The sequence below is a fragment of the Cyprinodon variegatus genome, unplaced genomic scaffold, assembly GCF_000732505.1.
Source record: "Cyprinodon variegatus isolate N-32 unplaced genomic scaffold, C_variegatus-1.0 Scaffold528, whole genome shotgun sequence".
Lineage (NCBI taxonomy): Eukaryota > Metazoa > Chordata > Actinopteri > Cyprinodontiformes > Cyprinodontidae > Cyprinodon > Cyprinodon variegatus.
This window is the reverse complement of record NW_015150981.1, coordinates 370,423-395,013: the sequence shown is the minus strand read 5'-3', so window position 1 is coordinate 395,013 and position 24,591 is coordinate 370,423. Positions and strand designations below refer to the sequence as shown.

At 37.2% G+C, this 24,591-nt stretch overlaps 1 protein-coding gene across 3 annotated transcripts in view; it reads right to left on the bottom strand.

Moving 5' to 3' along the window:
* Window positions 1-24,591, bottom strand: part of ddah1 (dimethylarginine dimethylaminohydrolase 1) — an 88,461-nt gene that overhangs the window by 1,292 nt on the left and 62,578 nt on the right. For all 3 annotated transcript variants that reach the window (XM_015391198.1, XM_015391197.1, XM_015391196.1), the window contains 2 exons: window positions 18,554-18,673; window positions 11,622-11,765 (listed from right to left, as the gene is read on the bottom strand). In XM_015391198.1, the coding sequence (XP_015246684.1) occupies window positions 11,622-11,765; window positions 18,554-18,673 (264 nt within the window). The remainder of the gene's footprint in view (window positions 1-11,621; window positions 11,766-18,553; window positions 18,674-24,591) is intronic.

The window sequence follows — 24,591 nt, the reverse complement described above, 5'->3', positions numbered from 1 at the left end:
ATATATATATATATATATATATATATATATATATATATATAAAGCCTACAGAACAATTGCAAAGTAAGAAATCCAAGCTTGGAAGACCTGACAGCTATAGCCAGAGGCAACAGTGAACAGTCAAGGGTTGTACTGTTATTATAGGTCTCAAGGGAAATTTTTACATTCCAACATTTCAAGTAAAAGTACAATTTGAGTTCTCTTCAGGTACACTGGCTTCCCCGTACAGTAAAACAAACAAAAAAAAGGTCTATGTCAGGTTAGGTTAATGGGTTTCACTACTGTACATTGCCCTGAGGTGTATGTGTGTGTTGAGTTGGTGTGTGGGAAGGGTACGCCTGTTTTTTTGAATCAGAGTCAGTACCATTCTCTCTATTTTAAAAACAAAGTGATGACTATTTTATAAGTAAGCTAAACTGTGGAGTAAACAGTATCTGGGGTGGGTTGCCATCCAGTGGCCAAGTTTCTGACAGCAGATAAGCAGGAGTGATTTATTTTCTTTTACAATATTCTACAAATTAAGTTCATAGTGGCAAAGAGGTGCAAACGCACTGGAAATACATAAACATAGAGCAAATGAAAATTAGACTAACGCAGAAAACATCTGTAAAGGAAAAACACTAGTGTTACACCAATACTGATACCAGCATCGGACAGGGCCCTGATACTGAACAAAAATGGTAGTATCGGTATCGTCGAGTACCTTCAAATAGGGCACTGACACCATTTTGAGAGCCAAAAGTTTAATCAACTATTCTTATTAGTCTTTTTCCTGCTTCACAAAGGTAGGCAGCAGCTTGACAAAGCCATGATGGCTATTGTTTTACATCCAAGTAGTATGCAGTTCTTCATATATATATATATATATATATATATATATATATATATATATATATATACACACACAAACATCAATTTCAAACAGATGGTATCGGTATGGCATCGGTATCGGCTGATACTGCACTGCCATTATGGGTGCCAAATAACCCCTGCTAAAGAGAAATGCTAAATCTTAAAATACATAGAGCAGCAAAGGTATTACAAAACTTAATACAAAAAAACAAAAAGAAATAATTCAAACAAGCTCTGGATAATAGTATTGCTCCAGACAGACAACCACCTATTCATAGGGGACTATCGCATGCATTTTGTATGTTTTTATTGCTTAGGCATTTCCAATGGGTTTTATGTTATCTTTTTTATGTTTATGTGCTTGCAGCACATCCACACTTTGCTGCTCACTATTCTCTGTTATTGCAGCATTTCTCATTTGTAGGATTCTCCTATACATGTGTTGTATTTGTGTGTCAGTTTTATTTTTCTGTTTGCAATTCTTATTTTCATCTATCCATTACTTTTTTTCTTCCCTTTGGCCACTGCAGAAAATTGTTTCGCCTTGACTTTGTAACAGTACATTACTCCTAAAGAAAATTTGCATAATTCAGAAAATAAACCTAATATAAAAGAATGAAGTCTGTATAATATAAAGTGTGGCTTTTTACAACCTCCTTAACAATTTTTATGTAAACATAAAAATGTGGTAAATAATGAATATTTTTTTCATTATAGATTTTAAGTTTTTGATTTTATTCTTTCATAACTAAAGAAAGTAAATGTATCTCCTGTCAGCAATTACTAGCAGTTACTAATATGAATATAAACCTCAGAAAACATAAACAATAATTTCATTTCAGATGGATAGAGTCATCAAATTGTTTGTGCTAACACAAATATCAGAAGAGAGGGTCAAAATATTAAGCAAGAGCACATCTCTAAACAGTTTCTGGTCTCCAAGCAAAATCTCAAAACAAAAACAAAAAAAAAAACACAAAAAAAGAAAATATAGTGAGAACTATTACAGCATTCTCAAAAGACCCTTGTAAAGTAATGTGTCACACTGTGGCCTTTTTCCAAAAGAAAACCAAGGTTTTCCTACTGCACTTCCAAACCAGGACATTTTCTTTTTAAACTCTCACTTCAACCCTGCTGTGATACCAAGCTAGGCCTTAAAGCACAACCAGAGGGACCAACTAAACCCACTTATATGGAATGATGCAATATGGTGAACAAAGCTTCTGTTGATGCAGATGATATCTCTAACGTCACTGCACTGAATGCTTAAGGAGTGTTGTGTAATGTAGGAGGTAAAAGCCAGATTCCGGCGTAACTGAAACAATGGCACTCCCCTTTTGCAAACAGGATTATAATAATGGAAACTATGGTTTACATAGATGCTCCCCCACAGTTTTCCATGTTATTCTTTGTTTATACTTTGGCAAAGTTACAACAGTGTGGAAACAATCCTGTGTACAAAAAAGTCTATGTAGGTACAGGAACTTTAAAACAAAATTAGCTGTCATGTTTAAAATGTTCAACAGTAATTGTTGTTCATGCTATGCTTCCTGCCTTTTTAAACTCAAATATCCAGGAAAAGTAATTAGTACTTTTATCTGTTTATCAGTATGGTTTCAGTAAACTCATCCTTAGAAACTACCCTGGTCTGAACATCAGAGGTGTTTCCTGAACAAAGTTATCAGCAGGTTCTGGTACTGTCCAATGCTGTCCACTCAAAGGGATGTGCCCGTAAAATGATCAATTAAAAGGGAAATTAAATGTTTTAGCAAGTTATGTTTTTTTTTTCTTTCCAACAAATTGTTGTAAACGTGGGGGGAAAAAAACTGTTATTACCCTCGTTTATTAAAAGAAAAAAACACAATGGGCACAGAAGTAACTTGAATCTGGCGAAGGAAAAAATAAATAATAATTCTATGAAAATGATCAAAATCACAATCCGGCAACGCTTTTTAACGATTCCTCAATAGCATGATTTAAAACAATACATTAATTAAAACCGGTCTGGACAAAATAATGCTACCCTAGAATTAATATTTCATTGCACAACCTTTTAAAGAAATTACAGCAATAAAGCAATTCCTCACTCTCAATGAGACTTCTGCTCTTCATAGCAGGTATCTTGGCCCACTCCTCATAACCAAACTGCTCCAAGTGTCTCAGGTTTTAAAGGTGCTTTTTTCAGATTTAATGTTTCAGATCCCTCTAAGGCCGAATATTTTTTCAGACTGATTCTCCACTAGTGTGAGAATTTTTTAGATCAGGCTGAGTTTCAGCCTCATCGTGCATCCTGCGTGGTGTAGTATACAGGGGGTAACGAGGGTCAATTAGCCTTTCATGACCACCTCCCCATCAGGAATCGTAAGGTGAAGGGAAAATCAAACATGTTTGAAATTTAGTCGGCCCTCATGAGCAAATCCTGATTTTGAACAGAGGTATTTTGTCTACAAAAAGATTTACCCTTAACCTCGTGCACTGCACATGTGGAAAACATAGGAAATATTCTTCTTATACTGTCTATGTTTTTCTTCCAGATTGAGGAGTCGATTGTGTGGTTTTTGGACATGCAGTGTGAGTAGTTAGATCGCATCAGAGCATCAGTATGTACAGTGTAAGAACATACATTGTGGGTTGTGATATTTTAAACCGTGTTGATTCGTCGTACAGTTTGAGCTGTAGGTGAGTACAAAGATTGAAAATATCGTACAATGTATGCCTACCCTAAGAATGATCAAAAGGATATAGGAGAGAGCATATAGAAGGCGTCTTAGCCATTGTTGGGTTTCTCTAAATGTGTTTTTTGGGCAAATATCCTGTAGCAACTGAAACCTAGATTTCTGACAAAGACTGAGCAGCACATTTCTCTCTTGAATCGATTAATGGTCCTGAGGTGTAATTTTACACCTCAAGACCATTAATTGGTGTTGGCCTATTGGGTTAGAGTAGTGTGCTTGTGGTCTGAGAGGACTGCAGATACATGGTTCGATCCCCACAGCCTCCACTCAGCAAAACCCTTAACCCCATACTTCTCCCCAGGCGCCACACAATGCCAGCCCACTGTTCCCTAAGGGGATGGGTTAAATGCAGAGGTAAATTTCTCCAATGTGAGATCAATAAAGTTAAATTATTATTATTAGCCCCAGAACATAACCGAGCCTTCTCTATGTTTCACTATCAGGAAAGTGTTCTTTTCTTGATCTGCGTAATGTTTTCATCTGTGAACATAGAGCTTATGTGCCTTGGCAAAAACTTCTTTCATCTGTCCATAGAACTCTCTCCCAGAAGCTTTGTGGCTTATCAACATGTAGTTTGGCAAATTCAACTCTGTGTTTTATATGATTTGTTTTCAACAATGCTGTGCACCTTATCTCAGATTAAGTCCACTTAAAACAACAACGAAACTGGTGTTCCATGAGCTTGAAGTTAATCTACAATCTCTTTAGCAGTGTTTCTGGGCTATTTTGTTACCATTTGTACAATCTGTCTCTTTGATTGGCCATCAACTTTCCTCCTGCCGCCATTGAGAGGGAGGTTGGCTATAGACCAATGGATCTTTTTGAATAAGTGCAACTGTAGTAACAGGAACATCAAGCTGCTCAGTGTTATAGCCTGTACCTCTAACATCCTTATCCATGATTTTCTTTCTAATCTCCTGGGACAACTTCCTTTTCTTTCTTTGGTGTCTGTTTAGTGATACACCATGTCACCAAATAGCACAGCTACTATGAGTAGCCCTATATATAGGCCTATTGACTGATTACAATATTGTAGGCACCTGTGGTGCTAGTTGGCAGACAAACCTTGACTTATAGTCACATTACTTTCAATATTTGTTAGAGGTACCATCATGTTTCTTCATGCCTGTTTCATGAGTTTATTTTTTAAATCATACCACTGACTTAAATGTGTTAATTTGTATTCAATATTACTTATGTCATGTTTAAGTTATATATGTGACCATTGCAGGGTTGTCTTTCATTAAACAAGTTTTGCTGACAATTTAATTCACATGTGTATGTTAATATCTGTAATCAGAAAGGACTCAGGCTCAAACCTGAGTCTTCTGATGTTGCTGACAGACAAAGGCTGAATTGTGTTAAATGCACTGGAAAATTCTGAGAATACGATCTTCACAGTGCTATCTGTCTTGTCCAAATGACAGTGGGTGTTTGGAAATAAGTGTATGGTGGCATCTTTAACTCCATCTTCATGGCAATAGGCAAATTGCAGGGGGTCCTGATAGCTGCATGTTTGCTTGCTTACCAACAGAAGTCTCTCTGTGATCTCAAAAGTAAGGGCACCTTTTGGTTGTGATTTTCTTGGTACTTGAAAAAGGCAGGAGGTTTTCCACATTGCTGTGACTGACTAAGTCAGGCAAAGGTTGAAGAGGTGTTGTAGAATCATATGGAGCTGATCTGGCACACGCGTAGGCATTTATGACTCTGGGGATGGACATTCTGGACCTGGTAACTTAGTGTGATCCTGTGTCTCCAGTTGCCTCTCCACTTGACTTAAAGAGAGAGAAAAGTGGTAGGTGTAGAAACACTGTTTGCTGATTTGGTTGAGAACAAATTTATAGAAGCATGGGTGTCTTTGGCATCGGTAAAAGATGAAACATCAAGTGTGAGAGGGAGGCTTTGGGTCAAAAGTGTGCAGCTTTATCTTCTGACAATGTACTTATTACGCACATGATCAACTCTGAGTGGATCTACTTAGAGTTGATTGAACTAATTCATAGCAGCTGTTTTGAAACTGAAATCTTAGAGTTCCCGACCTTAGGTTAGATCAATTTAGAGTTGTGCATTTGAATCCGAGTTTGCTTCTTGAAACAAAGCCCTAGTCTGTAGCCTCAAAACACGTCTATAGCCCTCACAGGGCTTCCACAAGTTCCTGAGACCATCTTCTCACATTTCTCTTTAATACAGGTTACCTCTTATAAAATTGGTTTAATACAAGCAGAAGCAGAGAAAAAAAAACGATTGCAATCATTAGTTTAGAGATTGGATTCTTAACATTTGCATACAAATATTTTTTGTACAGCAGCTGACAAAGGTTTAAAGTGAAAGTGAAGCATGATTAAAATTAGTTATTGCATCAAATACATTTGGTGGTTCTGTCTGTACATCGGCAGTAACGAGTGATAAATGTCAAATAGTGCTAGGAATACAACATACAGTATATGGCTTTTATATGTGTTTACAATGTATATGGCTATTGGCTTTCAGGTATTTCCACGGTACTGCTGGCACATGTGCTCATCGTACCTGTGCTGGAATTCTACTTAGGCTCATCAGGGATTATTAAAACAGTAGAAGGAACCTTAGTATACATGAACTTATCTTTTTTATGGTCAAATTGTTTTTGGTGCTTTTTGAGTAGGCATATAACATCACGATGACCCTTTACAGAAGAAGACTTTATTTTAATGAAAAAAATCCGCACTTAAAGTCATCTTCATTATGGTTCCTCAGGAAAAGCTTAGATTTTGAATTACTCCCAGAACATCACATTAGCTACTTTCCTGCTGTATTTGGCACCTCTATCTACAGTCAATCTTTTTTATCATCTCAAGCTCAGTTCTCATTACTGCAGTCATGGTTTATGTATTGGGTCAGGTTGACATGGTGCAACACAGTTGAACCATAATTAATCTCCTATGTACTTTCAAGACATTGGTAAACCTTTATTATGCCCTATCTCCAAATTGTCAGACACCACCAATCCTCTCCCATGACCCCCTGGCTTTGTTTTTGTGGAACTCTTATGTAACTTCACAATCAGCTAAAAATAGAGCGGAGGTCACGACAGAGTGTTTGGAGGCAGATGTCTTGCAAAGCGGCTCAGTGATTATGCAGAAAAATCTAATCTCACAGGAAGTGCAAGCAAAAATTCCCCTTCGGAAATATGTACCAAATCCAGACCCACTGTGCAAGACATTACAGTCAGCACTGATTAGGCAGTCCCTGCTGTTTTATTCTGTCTTGGGTTATCAGTTTGTTTTTCCAAGTTACAAAATCTTACAGTGAGTATATGCATATTTGGGGAAAAAATTTGGTTTTAGAATCGTTTCTTATATACGTAGATTTCCACTAGTTCTAGATTTCCATAGATTTCCACTAGTTATGATTTTGCCTTAGCCATTGCAACATGTAAACATGTATAGAACTAAACCATGTCATTGCAACTTTGGTCATGCAGTTATTTGGAGTCATGCAGACTGTGTTGGTCAACCAACACCTCCTGCCTGGTCAAGAAGGCTCACAAGCGCCTCTTCTTCCTAAGAACACGGAGGAAGAATCAGCTCCTCTAAACTATCCTGGTTAAATTCTCTCGCTTTGAGATAGAAAGCATCCTAACCAACTGTGTAACAGTGTGGTACGGAAGCTATTCTTTTTTGCAGAGTGCAAGTCACTGCAGCAGGTGGTGAAAGCCGCCCAGCACATCACTGGAACTTCACTACCCACCATTGAGCACATCCAGAAGAAACGCTGCCTACAGTACATCGAGCCCGTAGCATTCTTAGGGACTCATCCCATCCAATCCACAGACTGTTTTCTCTTCTACCCTCCGGCAGCTAAAGAATAGCTTTTTCCCCAGAGCTGTCTCTTTACTGAACTCTAACCCTCACGGATAGACTCTACTCTCCTTCCTCACACCTACAGTACCACAATTTTGCTATTGTGTTTTTTTACAAGAAATGTTACTGAAATGTTCACCTGCACTCCTGTTACTATTGTAACAACCGTTTACATGCATCTTGCACTACTCACCTTGACTGAATATTGATTTGCATTGCCAACTGTTTATTCAAAGTACCAATTGTTTACATATACATTTGCAATAACGTACTTTAACTGCAATATGCAATTACCTTCCACTGCACTTTAATTTAGATAGCTTCTGTCCAACCTTTATTTATTCATTTTATAGTAAAACCCATCTGTATATATGCTATTGTACATAACTGTAAAAACCTTTTTATAGTAATATCCACCTGTATATTATATTCGGTACATATCCAGCTGTAAATTTAGTTCATAACACTAGTTATCTATATATTATATTAATCTATTAGTAAGAATCTGTTTATAATGGTATTCATCTCTATACTTATTCAGTAGAAATCCATGTCTTGTATTTATGGAACCACTATTTATCCTGCACTTGCTGCTATTGCACTTCTGGTTAGACCTAAACTGTATTTCCTTGCCTTGTACCTGTACCTGTGTAATGACAATAAAGTTGAATCTAATCTAATCTAATTTTAAAGTCTTCATCCTGCTTGTCTAAAGTGTTTTGCAGGCTTTAACAATTTTTTTTCCCCCTTGGGTTTGACTGTATTGAGCTTAATTAATCTTCCCATCAATGCTACAAGCTTCAACATCCTTTTTGAAGAAAAGCTGTATGGCATCATGCTGCCAATATTTTGTTCTATGTTGGAAATGGTGTATTCAATGTGATTTGCAGTTTTAGACACATCAAAAAAAAAAAAAAATTAATACACTATTATTCATATATCTTTTTTTCTACACGGATTGTGAATTTTTTTTAAAGCAAGTCATTTTATGGCTCACTTGATGATGGCCTTTTTACTTGTCACTCTTCCTGAAAAGCCCACTTTGTGGCATTAGCTTTGTGGCATCTGCACATATTACCAATTGTTCTTTCAACCGACTGTCTCACATTAGCTTAAAATCTTTGCAGCTCTTCAAGGGTTTCAAAAGCTTCCTAACTGCTTTTCTCTTTTTTTCTCTCTTTTTTAAATACTATTCTTGCACAGAACTGTCCTCCATGACATGTTAAAAGTTTGGAATATTGCTATATATCCTAACTTTGCTTTATGCTTCTCTACATCTTCTCCCCTGACCTGGTTCTTTCCTTAGTCTTCATTATGCTTCTGTTAATGTTTGCTCTTAATCCTCAATAACAGGTTAATCTCTGTTGGTTTACTTAAAATAATCCCACAGAAATTTTTAAAAGCTCAAAGATGAAATAAAACATAGAAACGATGTAGAGAAATAAATACTTTTGCAAGGCACAGTACATTCTTAAATAAACTATCCAAATAGACTATTCAAGGTACTTCCAAAGCAAGAAGTATAATATAAACAAATATATTTTATCATGCTCAAGATAAATTCCCTCAGCCATTCTTCCTGGAAAAAAAATAAGACTTCTTTGCCGTTTTAGGTCCAAAGACACATCATTTTGTGAATTCCTCCTTCTAAAAATAGCTGGCAGGGATTGGGACTTTAACCACAGAGTACATTTTGAGGTTTGAGCACTGTCTCTGCCGACTGCATGTTGCCAGGTTTAATCTTGTGAGAACCATAATGACTTCTTATGCCTTGGAATTACCCCAAAGAATAAAAAAAAATGCAGCTACTGCTCAGTCTTCCCTGACCCAACAGACAAATGTAGGAAAAAGTTTATAATTCATGTCAAGCAGCCACAAAGAATAAATGTCTCAAGGGCCAGAGGCCATATGTCTGCTAAATCTAAAGCTGTGTTCAAAACAAACATGTTTTGAGCATATCTTACATTCATATCTTACATGCTGTGCATCAATGAAAGCTCTTTTTTTTCAATGTATTTCTTTTAAGATACTATCTGCTCAATATGCCACTGTGAAACAAATATTTTTTAGACCTGTTTTTTAAATGAAAATATTACATGTATTTAATAAGAATTTTGCAAAAAGACAGACCAATCTAAGATTATTAGAATTTCTCAAATATAAAATAATTATATGTATGATTGCTCTTTAATTGTGCAGTCTTTAAACTTGTGTCAACGTAAGCAGAATTAGTGCCAATATGAAAATATTTCTCTTTTTGTATTTTACAAATATAGAATGGGTTTTATATATTCCAAGCTATTTAGATTAAGGTTTTTTAGGTTTAGAGTAATTAAGTTCAGGTTTTAATCTATATGTTTAAAATTTTAAACTATAGATTGATAAACATAGTTTAAATAACTTGGAATAGAGTATAAAGGAATTTCTAATTTAGAAACTTGGTCTGACAGCAACTGAAAAAAGATTTTAAGGCTCCCTGGCTATATTTCAATTTAATTTGCACTTGTTGTAGTCTATTGCTTATCAGGGGCTGGGTCATGGGGCTGTAGTCTAAGCAGAGTTTCCTCTGGTAGCTATGAAGCCCAAGGCATTCCAGGGCCAGTCAAGAGACATAGTCCTTCCAGAGTATCGTTGGCAACTATCTTGGCCTCCTCCAACTGGAACATGTCTGTAACACCTCATGTTGGAGATGTCCAGGAGTCATCTGATACAAATGTCTGAGCCACCTTAGCTGACTTCTTTCAATGGCCCTACCTTAAGCCTCTTCCCCAGATGGCTGAGCTCCTCACCTGATCTATCTCTAAGGAAGTGACCAGCCACCCTGTGAAGAACATTTTAGCCAACTGTTACCAGGATCTCGTTCTTTTAGTCCTGATCCAGATTTCCTGACCATAGGTAGTGGCGGGCTCATAGGCTGATAGCAAATGTAGACATTTGCCTCTTGGCTCAGCTCTCTCTTCGCTACAACCAACCAGTGGTTGGTTGTAGCGACCCAACCACAGTCCACATTATCTCAGCAGCCGAACGATTCATTTTATTGATCTCCTGCTCCATTCTCCCCTCACTCATGAGCAGGACCCCAAGATACTTGAATTCCTCCACTTTAAGCAGTACCTATCCCTTAACCTGGAGAGCATGAGTGACCCTGGGATTTTGACTTCGATGAGCTGATGAGCTTTATCCCAGCAGCTTGGTACTTGGCGGTGAGCCTGCTAAGCCCATGCTGCAGACCTAAGCAAGAGGGAGCCAGTAGAAACATGTGTTCCACAAAAAGCAAGGAAGAAATCTATTGGTCCCAAAACCCAACCCCAAACCATAGATTAGGAACAGGACCGATGACAGAGGGTGGCCCAGCTGGAGTTCGACATGCCCTGGCAACAGTTCTTAGCTTAACCCTGCCAATGCAAACTACCTCTTGCTCCGCTCTGTATAGCAATCGGATGGCTCCTAGATGATGGCCGCCCGACTCCATACTTTTAAAAATGCCACCCACAGAGCACCACAGGGAACATGGTTCAAATACCTACTCCATGTCCACAAAACACACACGGACTGCCCGGTGCAAACTACTATAAACCCTCAAGCCTGCAATTAAATTCATTTTTATAGTATCAGTGTATAAAAGAGCATTTCAATGCACTTTACAGAGACAATTCAATCAAATCATACAGATGGACTGGTTAATGGTTATCTATCTAAGACAAACGAAGAAAACAAAACTGCATTTTTCAACAAAAATGTAAACTTTAGAGTCAATGTGAACTCTTTTTGGTATAAGCTGATTTTTGAAGCATTTTCATTGAAAAACCACTTTGACATGACATTGATAAAGTTTAATGGGGAAGATAATAACTTACATAAAAAAAATTTCTTGTTGTTAGACTTGTCAGAACCTATAACAATTCAGCTCATTTGAAATTGTAGCTTCTTTTGTTTAAAAAGCCAGCTTTGGTCTGAGAGAAAATGAACACGTTGCACATGTAAGGCTCTTCTTTCTTGCCAGTTGTTGTTCTCAGAGGTCTGGAGAGGTTGCAGTGTAATACAGATAACCCTCTTTAAATCTAAAATGCCAAACCAGTTCGGCTTTCATAATGGTTGTCCTTCCTACCACAGGTGTTACTTTCAGCATTGTCACTGACAGTCTAATTGTGCAGTAAAATAAAGTAAGTATGGGATTTAAAATGAATAGTACCTTAACACTCTCTGGAAACTCCTCCGTTGTGCAGTGCAGGAGCACGTGTCCCTTGTTAGGCAGATTCATGTAGATGCAGTTGGCAGCAATATCATCAGGTACCGTCAGCTTGTCATAGCGATGGTCACTCATTTGCTGCATGATCTGATTAATTGTAAACGGGAGACATACATGTTTGGGTAAATAAGTAAGTTCACATTGTGGACAGACACAGACACAAAACAGACTTCCACTCAGATTCCTTGACTCAGAACTGAGCCCACAATCCCAAAAGCAGCTCAGCATCCTTTTACTTGCCAAACCACTGTGGCTGACTGAGGGGGGGCTTAATGGAGAACACAGGAGCAGACAGACATTCCTTCTCGGCAGATGTCATGTTTTTTATGTAATCAGCTTAGGTTGGGATGAACGGCTAAGGGGGGGTGGGGGCTAAATGTTCCTGAATAAAAGTCAGGGTGTCTAAAATGTTATGGCCAGAATCAAAGCAGGTGGCTCCGAAGGTTTAGGAGCAGAACTCTGTGAATGAATATCTTTGAGATTAGTGGAAAAGGGAAATGCAAAAACCTATTAAAAAAGTTGACCAAAAAATTGCTTCAAAAAGAAAAAGCCACCGAAAAAGCCCCGCTTGTTGGACTGCCATTTTCAACAACACCTCAGGGTTTACTCCGGATAAGCCCGATTTACGCTACCCTCTGAAAACCGATCAGTGCCGAGTTCGGACTGAGCATGGATCTGATGAATATCGGCGTGGTTTAAAAAAGGTATTGTAAATGTTGGAAATGTCCTGGCTACCACACACACAAATGGGGCATTAGTAGTTAAAAAACAGTCTAAACCTTGATGCCACCAAAGATCACAAACTACACAACTTTATTTGTAATTGGTGTTGAGATTTAATAAGATGTCAGAAAATCTAGTAGGTAATTTTATCTTTAAACAGCTCTTTAATTAGTGCAAAATATAATGTATACAATTATAAACCATAAAGTCCAACATTAAATCAAAGAATAATTGTCTTTCAAATAAACATTGATTTTTGGATGGACAGTGGCTTAGGTCCAGCAAATATGCAGAGCAGTTACTGGGGCAGCACAGAGTGCCCAGTCAAGAGTGCTAAATCCAAATATTTACTGGAATGTAATAAAATCCCCACTGGGCAGAGCCTTGGCAAACTGATAACTAGGTCTTTGACAATTTACTGGATTTGATGCCCTCCACGGTGTTCATCAGCATAATTTGCATTTTGACCTTTGATATGAATATTTATAAAATTTCCCACCATGCCTTTAAAAGTTTTATTATTATTCTTTTCACTCAGCAACAGCAACACGTGTAAGGTAAATTCTGCAAAAGCTGTAAAAATATGTGAAAATGACATTGTTTATCAACAAAAAATGTTTCTTTGTTTATTTTCTGATATATACTTCAGTAAAAACAGAGTAGATCAGAAAGATGAGTCCATTCCTCACATTTTGTAAACATTTTATTATATCTATATGGTAAAACCCAATGAAACTATCATACTGAATTCAGTATCCAGCCTATATTTACTGTCTGTAGGAGAAATGTAGAAAATTTGCCCAATTATCTATTATTTGTCCAATTAGCCCTAATTCTTCCTCAGTGTCACGTGATCCAGGTTACAGGGTTTAAGGTGTGAACCTTATGGCCAAGAGACATCTGATATCTGTCAAAGTTGTAGCTCTAATTAAGACAGCCTAGCCTATAAGAAAATTGCCAAAAACCTGTGAAACTGAGCTGCAGCAACAGAAGAATTTAAGTGCACATGCTCAGAGTAACATCCAGAGACATCCATCCATCTTCTGACAGGCTTAATCCCACGTATGGTCGCGAGGGGCTCTGGTGCCTATCTCCCAGTGTCTACAGGCGAGAGGCGGGGTACACCCTGGACAGGTCGCCAGTCCATCGTAGGACAACACAGAGACAAACAGGACAAACAACCATTCACTCACACACTCACACCTAATGAGAATTTAGAGAGCCAATTAACCTAACAGTCATGTTTTTGGACTGTGGGAGGAAGTCAGAGTACCCAGAGAGAACCAACGAATGCTCAGGGAGAACATGCCAAAAAGAAAATCTCAGGCCAGGATTTGAACCCAGAACCCTCTTCCCACAAGGCAACAGTTCTACCCACTACATCACCATGCAGCAAACATCCCATCTTGAAAGACATAATGCAATCTTTGTTATAGCATGTTAAATGTTGATATCTGCTCTCTTGTAGATGAATTGACTTTAATATTTATTATACAAACTTAATTTGCCAATAACTCATGACCTTCTTGCTGCAAGGCAGCACTGCTACCCACTGCACCACTGAGCAGCCATCCAGCTGTCAGTGCTCAGACAGAAAGCAGCACACTGAATCAAATGCTCTGCATGGTTGTCATCCCATAAGAATGCGTCTTTTAAAAATAATGCTCAAGAAGGCCTGCGAATCATTTGCTAAACACAAGAACACTAATGATATGCATTTCCAAAATCATGTCCAGCCATCTGGTGGGACCTAGATAAAATAATTTGGTTCAGATAGAGTGTAGTTTCTTAGGTAGCAACCAGGTTAGAAGTACCACAGACAAGTGTGTCTTGTCAATAGTTAGGCAGGGTGGTGGGGTGTCGTGATTTTGAGCTAGCAGCTGTGGGGAGCTACGGTTCATCGAGGGGACCACGACTACCAACATATATTTGGACATACTACCGATGATGGTTAATTCTGTTGCTTAAAAGCTCATTTTTTTTCTTTATTTATTGGCTAAAGTAAATATATAAAACTATAAAAAAATTTAATTAATATAAATTATAAAAATATTTTATCCAAAATATTTCATCCAAACAGTAAGGTAAAAAAAAAAACAGCTAACTCTTTGATAAAATATGGAACATTTACGGTATTATCTCAATTTGACCTTCACTGTATGGTCACCTCATCATCTTTGAAACTAAATCACGTTTGCATCCATGAGGTGGAGATCAGGTCCTGACCAGTGGGAAGCAATGACCTCATAAATCAAGCTGGGCCATTGGAAGTGGTGATGATGATGTCAAATCTGCACAGCAGTTTGCTGCAGGGTGTGGTTAGTATGCATGTGTGATTACAGGGAGTGGGTGCTGAGGCCTGTGACAGAGGCTGTATTATGGGATGATGACTTTCTGGGTGAAGCTGGGAATTGACAGCTGCAGATGGATGATGAAATCGGTCCAATCACTCCCATGCACTCCTATTCCTGGGAGTATTTAAAACACATCTACAGTCCTGAGCCTTGTTATACAGGCCTGCATAAAAAAAACAACATAAAAAGGCTTATTTAAACATAAAGCTACATAAACTGTTGCTCTATCAAAAGTATACCAAAAAAAAAAAAAACTTTTAGAGGATTTTTGGGCTTTTCATCCTTGCTCTGAATAATTTTGATTAAAAATTTCATGATTTGGTTTTTGTTCTTATTTTCGTTTTGGACTTATTACCTCCACTCCATGGTGCATTTCCTTTTGTCATTTCCCAGCGACCAGTTAACACCATAATAACTATCTGTTAGTCTGTTTCACTCCCTTTACCGTATACACCTGCCTCACTCTCCACTTGCTGCCAGAATGTAAGCTAATCACCCTGCTTGTAAGTGTTCCCAGAAGTTTGTTACTCTACTTGTTCCTGCCATTCAGCCTTATTGGAAACGCATCATGATCTTACTACAACCGTCTGGGCAGCTGTTAGCCATGTCTGACCTTTTGGAATGGTACAGGCCGCAGCTGGTCATCACTGCAGGTTCAGGCCTCGGCTGTTCCTTTCTCCCAACTGCAGTCTAGCCTGTTGTTATGAAATATGGTTGTTTTCGTCCACACTTCGAAGTGAAACTGGGTGTCGCCTATTTTATGATGTTGCAGTGTCACACCACTTCTAAAGAATTAAATAAGTCCCAGACCTATCGAGCTCAAAAAAGAGATACTTATAACTTTCAATTAGTTAAAGAGGGAAATTCTGCCCTGTGCAGTCTAGTTATATATAAATAAAAAAAGCCACTTTGTCTTCAATTTGAAACAAATCACTGTGCTCTGCTTCACATTACCCCTTCCTGTTTGGAAAGAGAGGGTGTTTGTTTACAGTGCGGGAACAGGGTGGTTAAAGTAGCTGATCCAAGAAGAGGGAATTCTTACGTAGATATTCTCCAACCGCCTCCTTTTCACAGGACAGATGCTGCTGCTGCAAATGCAAACCTCATGAGACTCACTCAGAGATGCATGAATAGAGTGAAATACCACTTTGTGAATGGTTTTTAAAAAATGAATCGCATCGTAACATAGTTAAATGCTGCAAAAAGATGATTTAGCTTGACTTATAAGTCCAACAGATTTCCAGGGATTTTATTTTGACTGGATAATTTATTTGATAAAATGTTTTTAGACCTCCTTTCTCTGAAACTGTTAAAATGATGAGTAATGATTTACTTTGTAAAGTGAAACAACTGCATGTAGTTACACCTAATCATTAATAAGCATTCTGTGAAGGTCCAATGGGTTGATTGGGAACATAACTGGATTGAATAACTGAGGAAAGACAAAAGTGTGTTGCTGCTGGCCTTCCCTGTGAATCACATCCAGCTTCACTGTGGGTCGCCTCTGCATAACAGAACAAAGAAAAGAAATACAGCAGCAACATCCCACATTGCATTTAGGTTTAGCCTACAGTATATCAAGGCCATAAGTAAGCCTGTACTCTGTTGATTTGTTGTCAAACGTGTGGATTAAAGTAATTCTAAAAGATTATCGCTCCATATAATTGTTAGAGTATCCTTGAAGTTAGTAGTATTATAATGCGAAATAATTCTGTAAGGTAAGCATTGTTTTATGGTAATGGTATTTAATTTACAGCTCGAACCCTTCAAATCTTAAATATGATAAATCTAGTCTTTATGAAAAAACTGAAAGAAGTATGCTATAAGAGGCTGCATTTAAAGGTTCCTAAGTCATATAACGATGTAAGGAATATAGCAACTTTGGCCTGAATGAAAAAGAATATGTACAAACTTGAAAAAGATAAGTCTAGGCAACTGGGCATGAAGTTTTCTAGAAGACATTTCGCCTCTCATCCACAAGGCTTCTTCAGTTCTAACTAGTGGTGGGGAACACTGAGATTAATATACTCTAGTTGTAACAAAGAATTAGGGGAAAAAAAGGTGACTCAGAGGCCCCTTTTTTTTTTTTTTTACCATTTCCCATCTAAGTACTTCCTTAAGAGGGCAGAATCCATTTCCCTCTTCTAAGATCTATAATTAATACCCCAAAATTCCACATTATCAGTAACTTCTCTGCTCTGCAATAAGAAGAGATACGCTCTTGGTTGTGACTGGACTCGTCAAAAATTTGTCAAGATTTCAAAAAAATTTAGAATAACAAAAATATTTCCAGTGAGATAAAAAAAAATCAGTTTCCTTGTAAATTTAAGTATCAGTGGTTTGTATGAAATGAAAAATAAAATCGTCATCTTTTTTGGGAATATGAAAAAAGGATTTTTTTTTTTTTTTTTTGTAGTTACCCTAATTTACTTTGACAAAATGGATAACAACCTTTGTTTTTCTGTCTGATCCGATTGGAGTTGTGGAGCTTGACCTGGCCGGATTCCAGTGGACCAGATCGGATTAAAACATGGACTTGCTCCATATTTTGAGCATGAAGGATGGAGGAAATGTATGTCAACGGTGGCGTTTGAGGGAGTCCAGGAGGATGTGGAGCAGCTCTCATTTATTAAGATAACTACATAGTTGCTGTGTTTGGCATAGGTCAAAGAAGTTGTGGGGAATGTGGGGGATACACATTTTGAGAAAAAAAAAATACTTCAAAAAATGTTTACTTCACAAAATGTACTACTGAGTAGGTCTGTCACTCAAAGCGATAGTAAATAAAAAAAATGTTCATGAAAAACTATCACAACATTTTATTAATATATAAGTCCCACTTTAAAAAGTTCAAGGAATCAGTTAAGCTACATCTTCCTCTCATGCAGGAGAGGGGGAGGATCTCTACTTTCATAAGACGAGCATCAACGTACTAAACAAGCAGTTTGAATTCATTAACGTATCCCTGATCTCTCTCTGCCCATAGGCAACATTACTGAGCAGCAGATGCCGAGTTGTTAAAACCCCTTTAAAACAGAAATTAATAGCTCCAGGAGAAGGTGATGTAAGCCATACTTAGCAAATAAGCCCTCTGCCATTAAGCATCGCAAAAGGCCACACTTCACTCCAGCAGCTAATTACTGTGGTCGATCAAACAGCAAGGAGTCTTAATGAGTTGGAGCTAGAAAATACATTTAATTAGCTTATGTGCTTATTCACATATTCTTCTTGTGTATATGTTTGCAGAGATGCAGAGATGCCCAAAATTAATACTTTACATCATCATATTGCATATCTGGCCTTCAGGGGGAGTTCTTAGTCTGAAGGCAAGGATGGAGAAAACCTCTAACCAGAGGACAATAAAGCCAATGCTGTATGATTTGCCTTATGGTTTTGGACCTATAGAATAAGTGTGTAAGATCGGGCACAGAGCTTGGGGATGGGCAGGACTTCACTTCACACACAGATGGTTGAGAATTTCACAAGCTGGGATGTGCTGAAATGTATTATCTTCTTGGTGTAAACCACCAATCTCTGCTAGGCTGTATAAGCTGTCTTCTCTGAACTCCCAACATCCTTTTAATTTTCATTCAGATGCCCTTCATGCAGCAATGAGCTTAAGCTGTGAAATAAGGGGGGAAAAACAACTTTGTAATTAAAGCTGGAGAGCAAGTTTCAGAGGTAATCCATGGAATTTAGGAAAGAATAGAAATGAATGCTAAGAGATTAAATTGTACATAACAAGCATTTACAAATAAATAAAGAGTAAAGAAATGCATTTTAGCATAAGCTGCCTACTTTAAGCGCTTTCTGAGCTGGTTCGCTGGAGCCGATGATGATAAGTCCTGGTCCTCCCATGCTGCAGAAGCTTTTCAGGTGTAGCCCCTCCAGCACAGGCACAGTGGAAACAGCATAGTCCTGTGAAGCACAACCCAAGTACAAAAGCTGAAAAATAGGAGAACCACTGATACATGTAGGTGGAAAAACTTTTCAGCAAAACTTGGTCATTCAGGGATCAAACATTTGACCAGTTATGGTCAAATATACATAGGAAATTATCAAATTTCTCCAAACATTAAATAAACTTTAAATAAAATTAAATAAACTTTAAATAAAGTTTTTTTCCTCAATTATAATCCTCAGTGGTCGGTGTCTTGCACCTTTATGACGCGGCTCTACTTTAACACACCTGAGTCAAATAATCCGGTCATTAGAAGGACTGTGGAGAACTTCACTGTAGGTTGAGGAGGAAATTCAGCTAATTTAATTCAGCTGTTTAAGCAGAGATGCATCTAACACGTACAAGACCCCTGGCATTGAGGGTCGTAGCTGGGGAAACCCGTAATAGAGTAACATTGAACTGAAAGAGGTTAGGTAACATCTGAAATTTTACATAAAATAATAACTTTAAAAGGTAGGAATTGTATGCATGCACAATCAATGCTATGAAAAAGGTGAAAATACAGCAATGGAAAAGATCCTTAGACCACCCTTGTTTTTCTATCATGTACATTAGATTCCTCAGGTGATGTCCCATTAGAACAAGAAATATAAGAGTGGTCCTATAAGTTTTTCCTCGGCTGAAAATGTGCTTTGTATTAATGATCAAATAAAACATAATATTAATACCAGATAATAATAATTATATGATGAGAAGAACAATGAGAAAAAAAAGAATTACAATAACACACAACAAATTCAAGAGAGGACATACTTTTTTTAAAAAGTGACAACATTTTGGGTGGAAACAGCAGAAGTGTCTAACAGATGATGTCACTAAGCCCGGAGCTCATGGGAAAATTACACAGGAACTTATAAAAGCCTGATTTGAGCCACTTTCTCTTACTGCAGGAAGTTTGCTTGCCAAGTGCTCTCATTACTACTGTTAGAAAGACAAAAGTTACACAAAACTGATTGTCTTTAGCTGCCTTGCATAATTGAAAGGTAAAATGAACAGTCACTCTTTGAGTAAACAAGAAATTAACTAAACAGCTTTTTTCTATAAAAGCAACAGGGGTTAGATTATGTAAGTTATTTACATCTACCCATATGAATGTGTATTTTTCTATATTTTGTGCGAGGCGCAACAGATTTATGTATGCCATTAATATCAGGATACATTAAATTAAACTTAATCATGAAAAGACCTACAGAGTTAAGTTTTTCATTAGCCTTAAACAATTAATCTTGGCTTAACTCCAGTTAAAAACTATTATCCAAGAATTAAATCTTCACATGCAATTAGAAAATGACCACATTTTTCAAACATTGAGTTTATCATCCTGACAGATCAAGATGGTGATATTTTTCAACATTAAACATACTCTTGTGGAATATCTTAAACATCTCCCTTTTTAGATCATTTGTAAATGTTTTTGTTCAAAATAAATACAGTGTAGACGTACCTTCCTGGACACACTTTGTTCTTTGAATAAGTTGATTTAAAATTGATGGATACAAACAAGAAGCAACATATCTTGTTAAGCTTTCTATTAAACTCCATTGTGAAATTTTCCTCTCAAGCTGCCTGTTAAATTCTTATCAGGTAGCTAATTGTAGCACACTGTTGGGTCAAATTAGGCACAATGTCTCTCTTTGTCGCTAAAAAATGAGCAGCAGGGCTGTACTTTGTAGTTCACCAAGCAGAAAAATCTAAATGGGTCCATTTATGACATTTTCCTCAACACTGTTTCTTGGTATGTGCTTATGAGTTCCACTGGGAACCACTGGAAATCACAGGATGTTCTTTCTCCATTCCCTATCTACAAACAGGAAGTTTGTGTGTGAAATTAGAAATACAAGCTATTCTTTCTGTCTTATCAAGATAAGGGGTACAAAGAGGTGGAAACTGTTTATCTGAACTCACAAACTAATTTTTTACGTAACAAAAAGTCTCTATTTGCTATTACGGCAGAAAGAAAGCGGACAGTCCCTTATAGGATATATCAAAGCAGGCATCAAAAATATTGCACTGTAACAAGAAAAAAAATTATATAATTTAACTTCTGCACTATATCCCAAAGAAATGTATTCCATGGGTAACACCCTAATCTCAACATCTGTAAGAACCGTAAAGCAAAGAGCCCTCACATCTGCATGCAGTTGTGAAGCACTAAACAAACCTGGAAACGGAATGATCCATCATTAGATAATTAAAGGAAAAACCAACATTTATAGGATGGAGCAATCTGATAAAAAAAAATGGAAGAAGCAATAATTGATGGCTAAATGATTTCTCCTTTTATCATTTGCCAGGAACGCATCATTTAGTCCCATCTTATCAAAGATAATAGAAAACACAGAGGAATCCAAAATGAGGAACTCAAATCAGATGCAGATGTAGAACGAGGGAAACAGTAGAATAAGGCATTTCAAGTTACCGTAATGTTCTGAACTCTTGACTTTATGACCCAGCACTGAATCTGCATGTTAGCAGCCTTCTTAGCTTTGCCACGGCTTCTCAGAGTCAGGCCAACTGTGATGAACCATGGATCACAGAGTGAAATGTCTTTAATTTATACCAGCAGCAAACTGGATTTAGAAAATCAGCCAGTGTTTAAGAGTCACACTCTGACTTTCTTTGAAGGTGGCAACAAATCTTGCTGCTATAGTCATGGTATTTTAAAAACGTCTGGATGCAGGTTTTGGTTGGCCTGTAATTATAACAAATGAATATTATTCAGAGCAGACACTAAGCTATAAGGCTAAGACAAAACATAATAAGGAGTAATGAAAGTAAATAACACAATTTTCTATGAAATTAGAAGCTTTGCCGTTTCAAGTACACCTAAAAAGTTGGTATTTTAAAGTGACTAATGCTACCTTCACAACAAACGCATTTTGGTTGGCATAAAAGCGCCTGCTGCTTCATTTTTGATGCTTGTACACATTAAGGTCAAACGTGCGTCAAGAGCACCCTTGATGCTCCTGAACAGTCTCCAGTAAAGTGTATACAGATTCATCTGTACACACTTTACAGATGAATCTGTGCTGCTTCTGTGTTCAATGGCAGAAAATGGCTTTGCTATATTCGCTGTGAAAAGCTGGTAAAAAGTAGTTTTAATATGTTTTTAAGCCATCTTATAACATCCTCTGTACAGTCAGTTCGTCAGGCTCTGCCTTAAAATATTGTTTTGCTGTTGCTGCTGCTCAGATCCACACATACCGTCGATGTGCTATCAACTGTTCATTGCGGCTGGAAGTAGATGTTGGTGTTTCTCAGGTATGTGGTACAAACTGACATTTCTTTTTTTTTTTTTTTTACAGTGTCCTGTCTGGCAATGTGGCAATAAGAATAATTGTCTTGATACCAAAAAGAGCCCAACAGATTTTACTTTCACAAGTGTAGCAGTATGGCATTTGCCATATTGCTCCACTTGTTTCATGCATATAGATTGCTTTATTATAATTATGCAGGTTTTGACATTTTAAGTTAATTTAAGTGTTAATAAACTGTTTCAGGGGAGTTATCATAGTTCTCTGCATCAGTAGCACTGTGTCTGTCTTCCTGCCAACTCCCAGATCAGCTTCTCTAATTGGTTGATGTGGCACATCGAGCAGCAAAAGTTAAATTTTTCCAACTCCAGCAGCTGCTGCTTGTTAAGCGTGTCACATGCCTCAGATGCTCATGAGTTGCAGCTTCAGCTGCTCAGATACGTCAAGATGCACTGCTCCTGCTGCTTGAGATGCGCTGCAGGACCTTTTGATTCGCCTTGATGCTGTCAACCATTGACTTTGCATGAAAACCTGCTGCTTCAGCTGCTTCAATCATGTGCAGTATGAACGTTGCATTAGGCTCTGATGGACAAAATACATTTAACAATAAATGGATCCACACCACTACTAATTCACAGCTTACTCAATGGTCTATAATATTTGGAACAAAGAGTTTCGAGACAATCTACACTTTTGTTTTTTATTTCTTTCCAATGGTGTATCAGTGTGTGAAGAAATTACCGTAAGCAAAAATCCTTTTAACTGAACTTTAAATGCCTTTTTATTGTAGTCCTGTCTCTCCTTCAAAAAAGATTAAAACATTTGCATACTGTTAACATAATTGCGTTCTTTACATCAAGCACTGTGCAGCTACTGTACTGTAAAGGCTTCCAAAGTATTCAGGGGAATCTGGCTTATTTAGAAAGGTTTGTGCACCACAACATAACTAAATGGTCATATCTTTGTCTCTCAAGTTTCTTCAAATAAGTAATAAAGTATACAGCATTATTGTTATAGGAAAGACTTGGTCTCTTGGACATCAAATTGTTCTGTAGATTTCTTACAACAATTTCAACTCAAAGTATTTATGTTTTATATAGTTCTATTTGCACATAACGTTTGCATAAATATATTTGCTGTTTTTCCATTTATTGATGTCCATCAAATATTATACAGATAAAAATCCCTCACCAAAACAGTTTCTTGTCTTTACATGTCACATCTAAAATTACATTTCAAATGTGTGCAATGTGAAGAAATACAACATGTTTTCAGAGAATCACAATTCATATCATGTATATAAAATATGAGTGTTATTTTGGAAAGATCTGCATTTTCTTCATTAAATATGTTTCAAAAAGGAGGGGTGTTAAACTCAGTATTTTAATAATTATAAAGGGACAACACAAATGTATAGTCTGTGTCCCCTGGCTCTTCAATAATTATTACCTTAAAATACTTAGGTATGTGAGCATTTTAAAGTATAAACTCATAGACTCTTTTTTCTTTTTACAAAGGTATAATTTCATGGGATCGTTTAAACCCAATTCATAGATTTAAATCAAAAGTAATACTCATCAGTATCATTATATAGCATCTGCTTACTGTAAGTGGCAACCATAGCCATTATCTGTGCACAGAAGCCAGGAGTTAATGGGATGATTTATAGCATCACGAATGACACAGGAGGAAATTTTCCATGAACTAATTAATCCCAGGTTCGCTTCCTCACATCAGTTTTTTTTAAATATTTGTTATCCACTTTTCGATTAATCACAAAGGCAGTGCGCTGGCAAAGGTTTGCATCAAACGCTGAATAAAAATGCTTCAAAGTCAGCTAAGACCACCTCCAAGGCACTAAATTCTAATTACCAAAGGATCTCTTTACTGCTGCATCAATCAATAACATCAGGGGGGGGGGAAAAGTAAAACAAACTTCAACACACAAAGCCACGCTACTGAAAATACAGACTTTACTATTTCAAGTTTGTCTCATCCAATTTTTGTCAATGATTTTATCATTCTTATATTTCATAAATAGTGGAGAAAATAAACGAACCCCTATTTTTAAACAAGCAATACATTGTTGGCTTGACAAAAATGCTACCACTGTCTTACCTCTCTTGGATACTTCTTTTTGATGTACAACTAGAAACCTATTTAATAAATAGATTCAATGCACACAAAGCTATGATTCTATCTATGCACCTTCCTGTGTGCTACACAGGACAAAGGAAGTATATGGGCTCCTTTTATGTTTACATGGACATGAAGTATTCTGAATAAAAGGCTGTTTGCAATTAAAAATATTCTGTAAACAAGCAAATTGGAATATTGAGATCAGAAATATGTAAGTTATGTTCTGAATGAGAGGGTTGATTAATGGTGACCCTAGTCTTAATCACGTCAATCTAAACCCTGGCTATAATCTTGTCACTTGGATGGGGGCAAACTAACCTGACAGAGCATGGGTGAGGAATAAAAGCTGCATTGGGCCAAACGTAACATTTAAATGTTAATTTGCTGCCTTCTTCCTCAAACAGTCTTTGGATTCAATAAGTTTTTACCATTTTCAAAATGGTCTCCAAGTGGGTAATGAATTGGTTATGCCAGATGTCTTG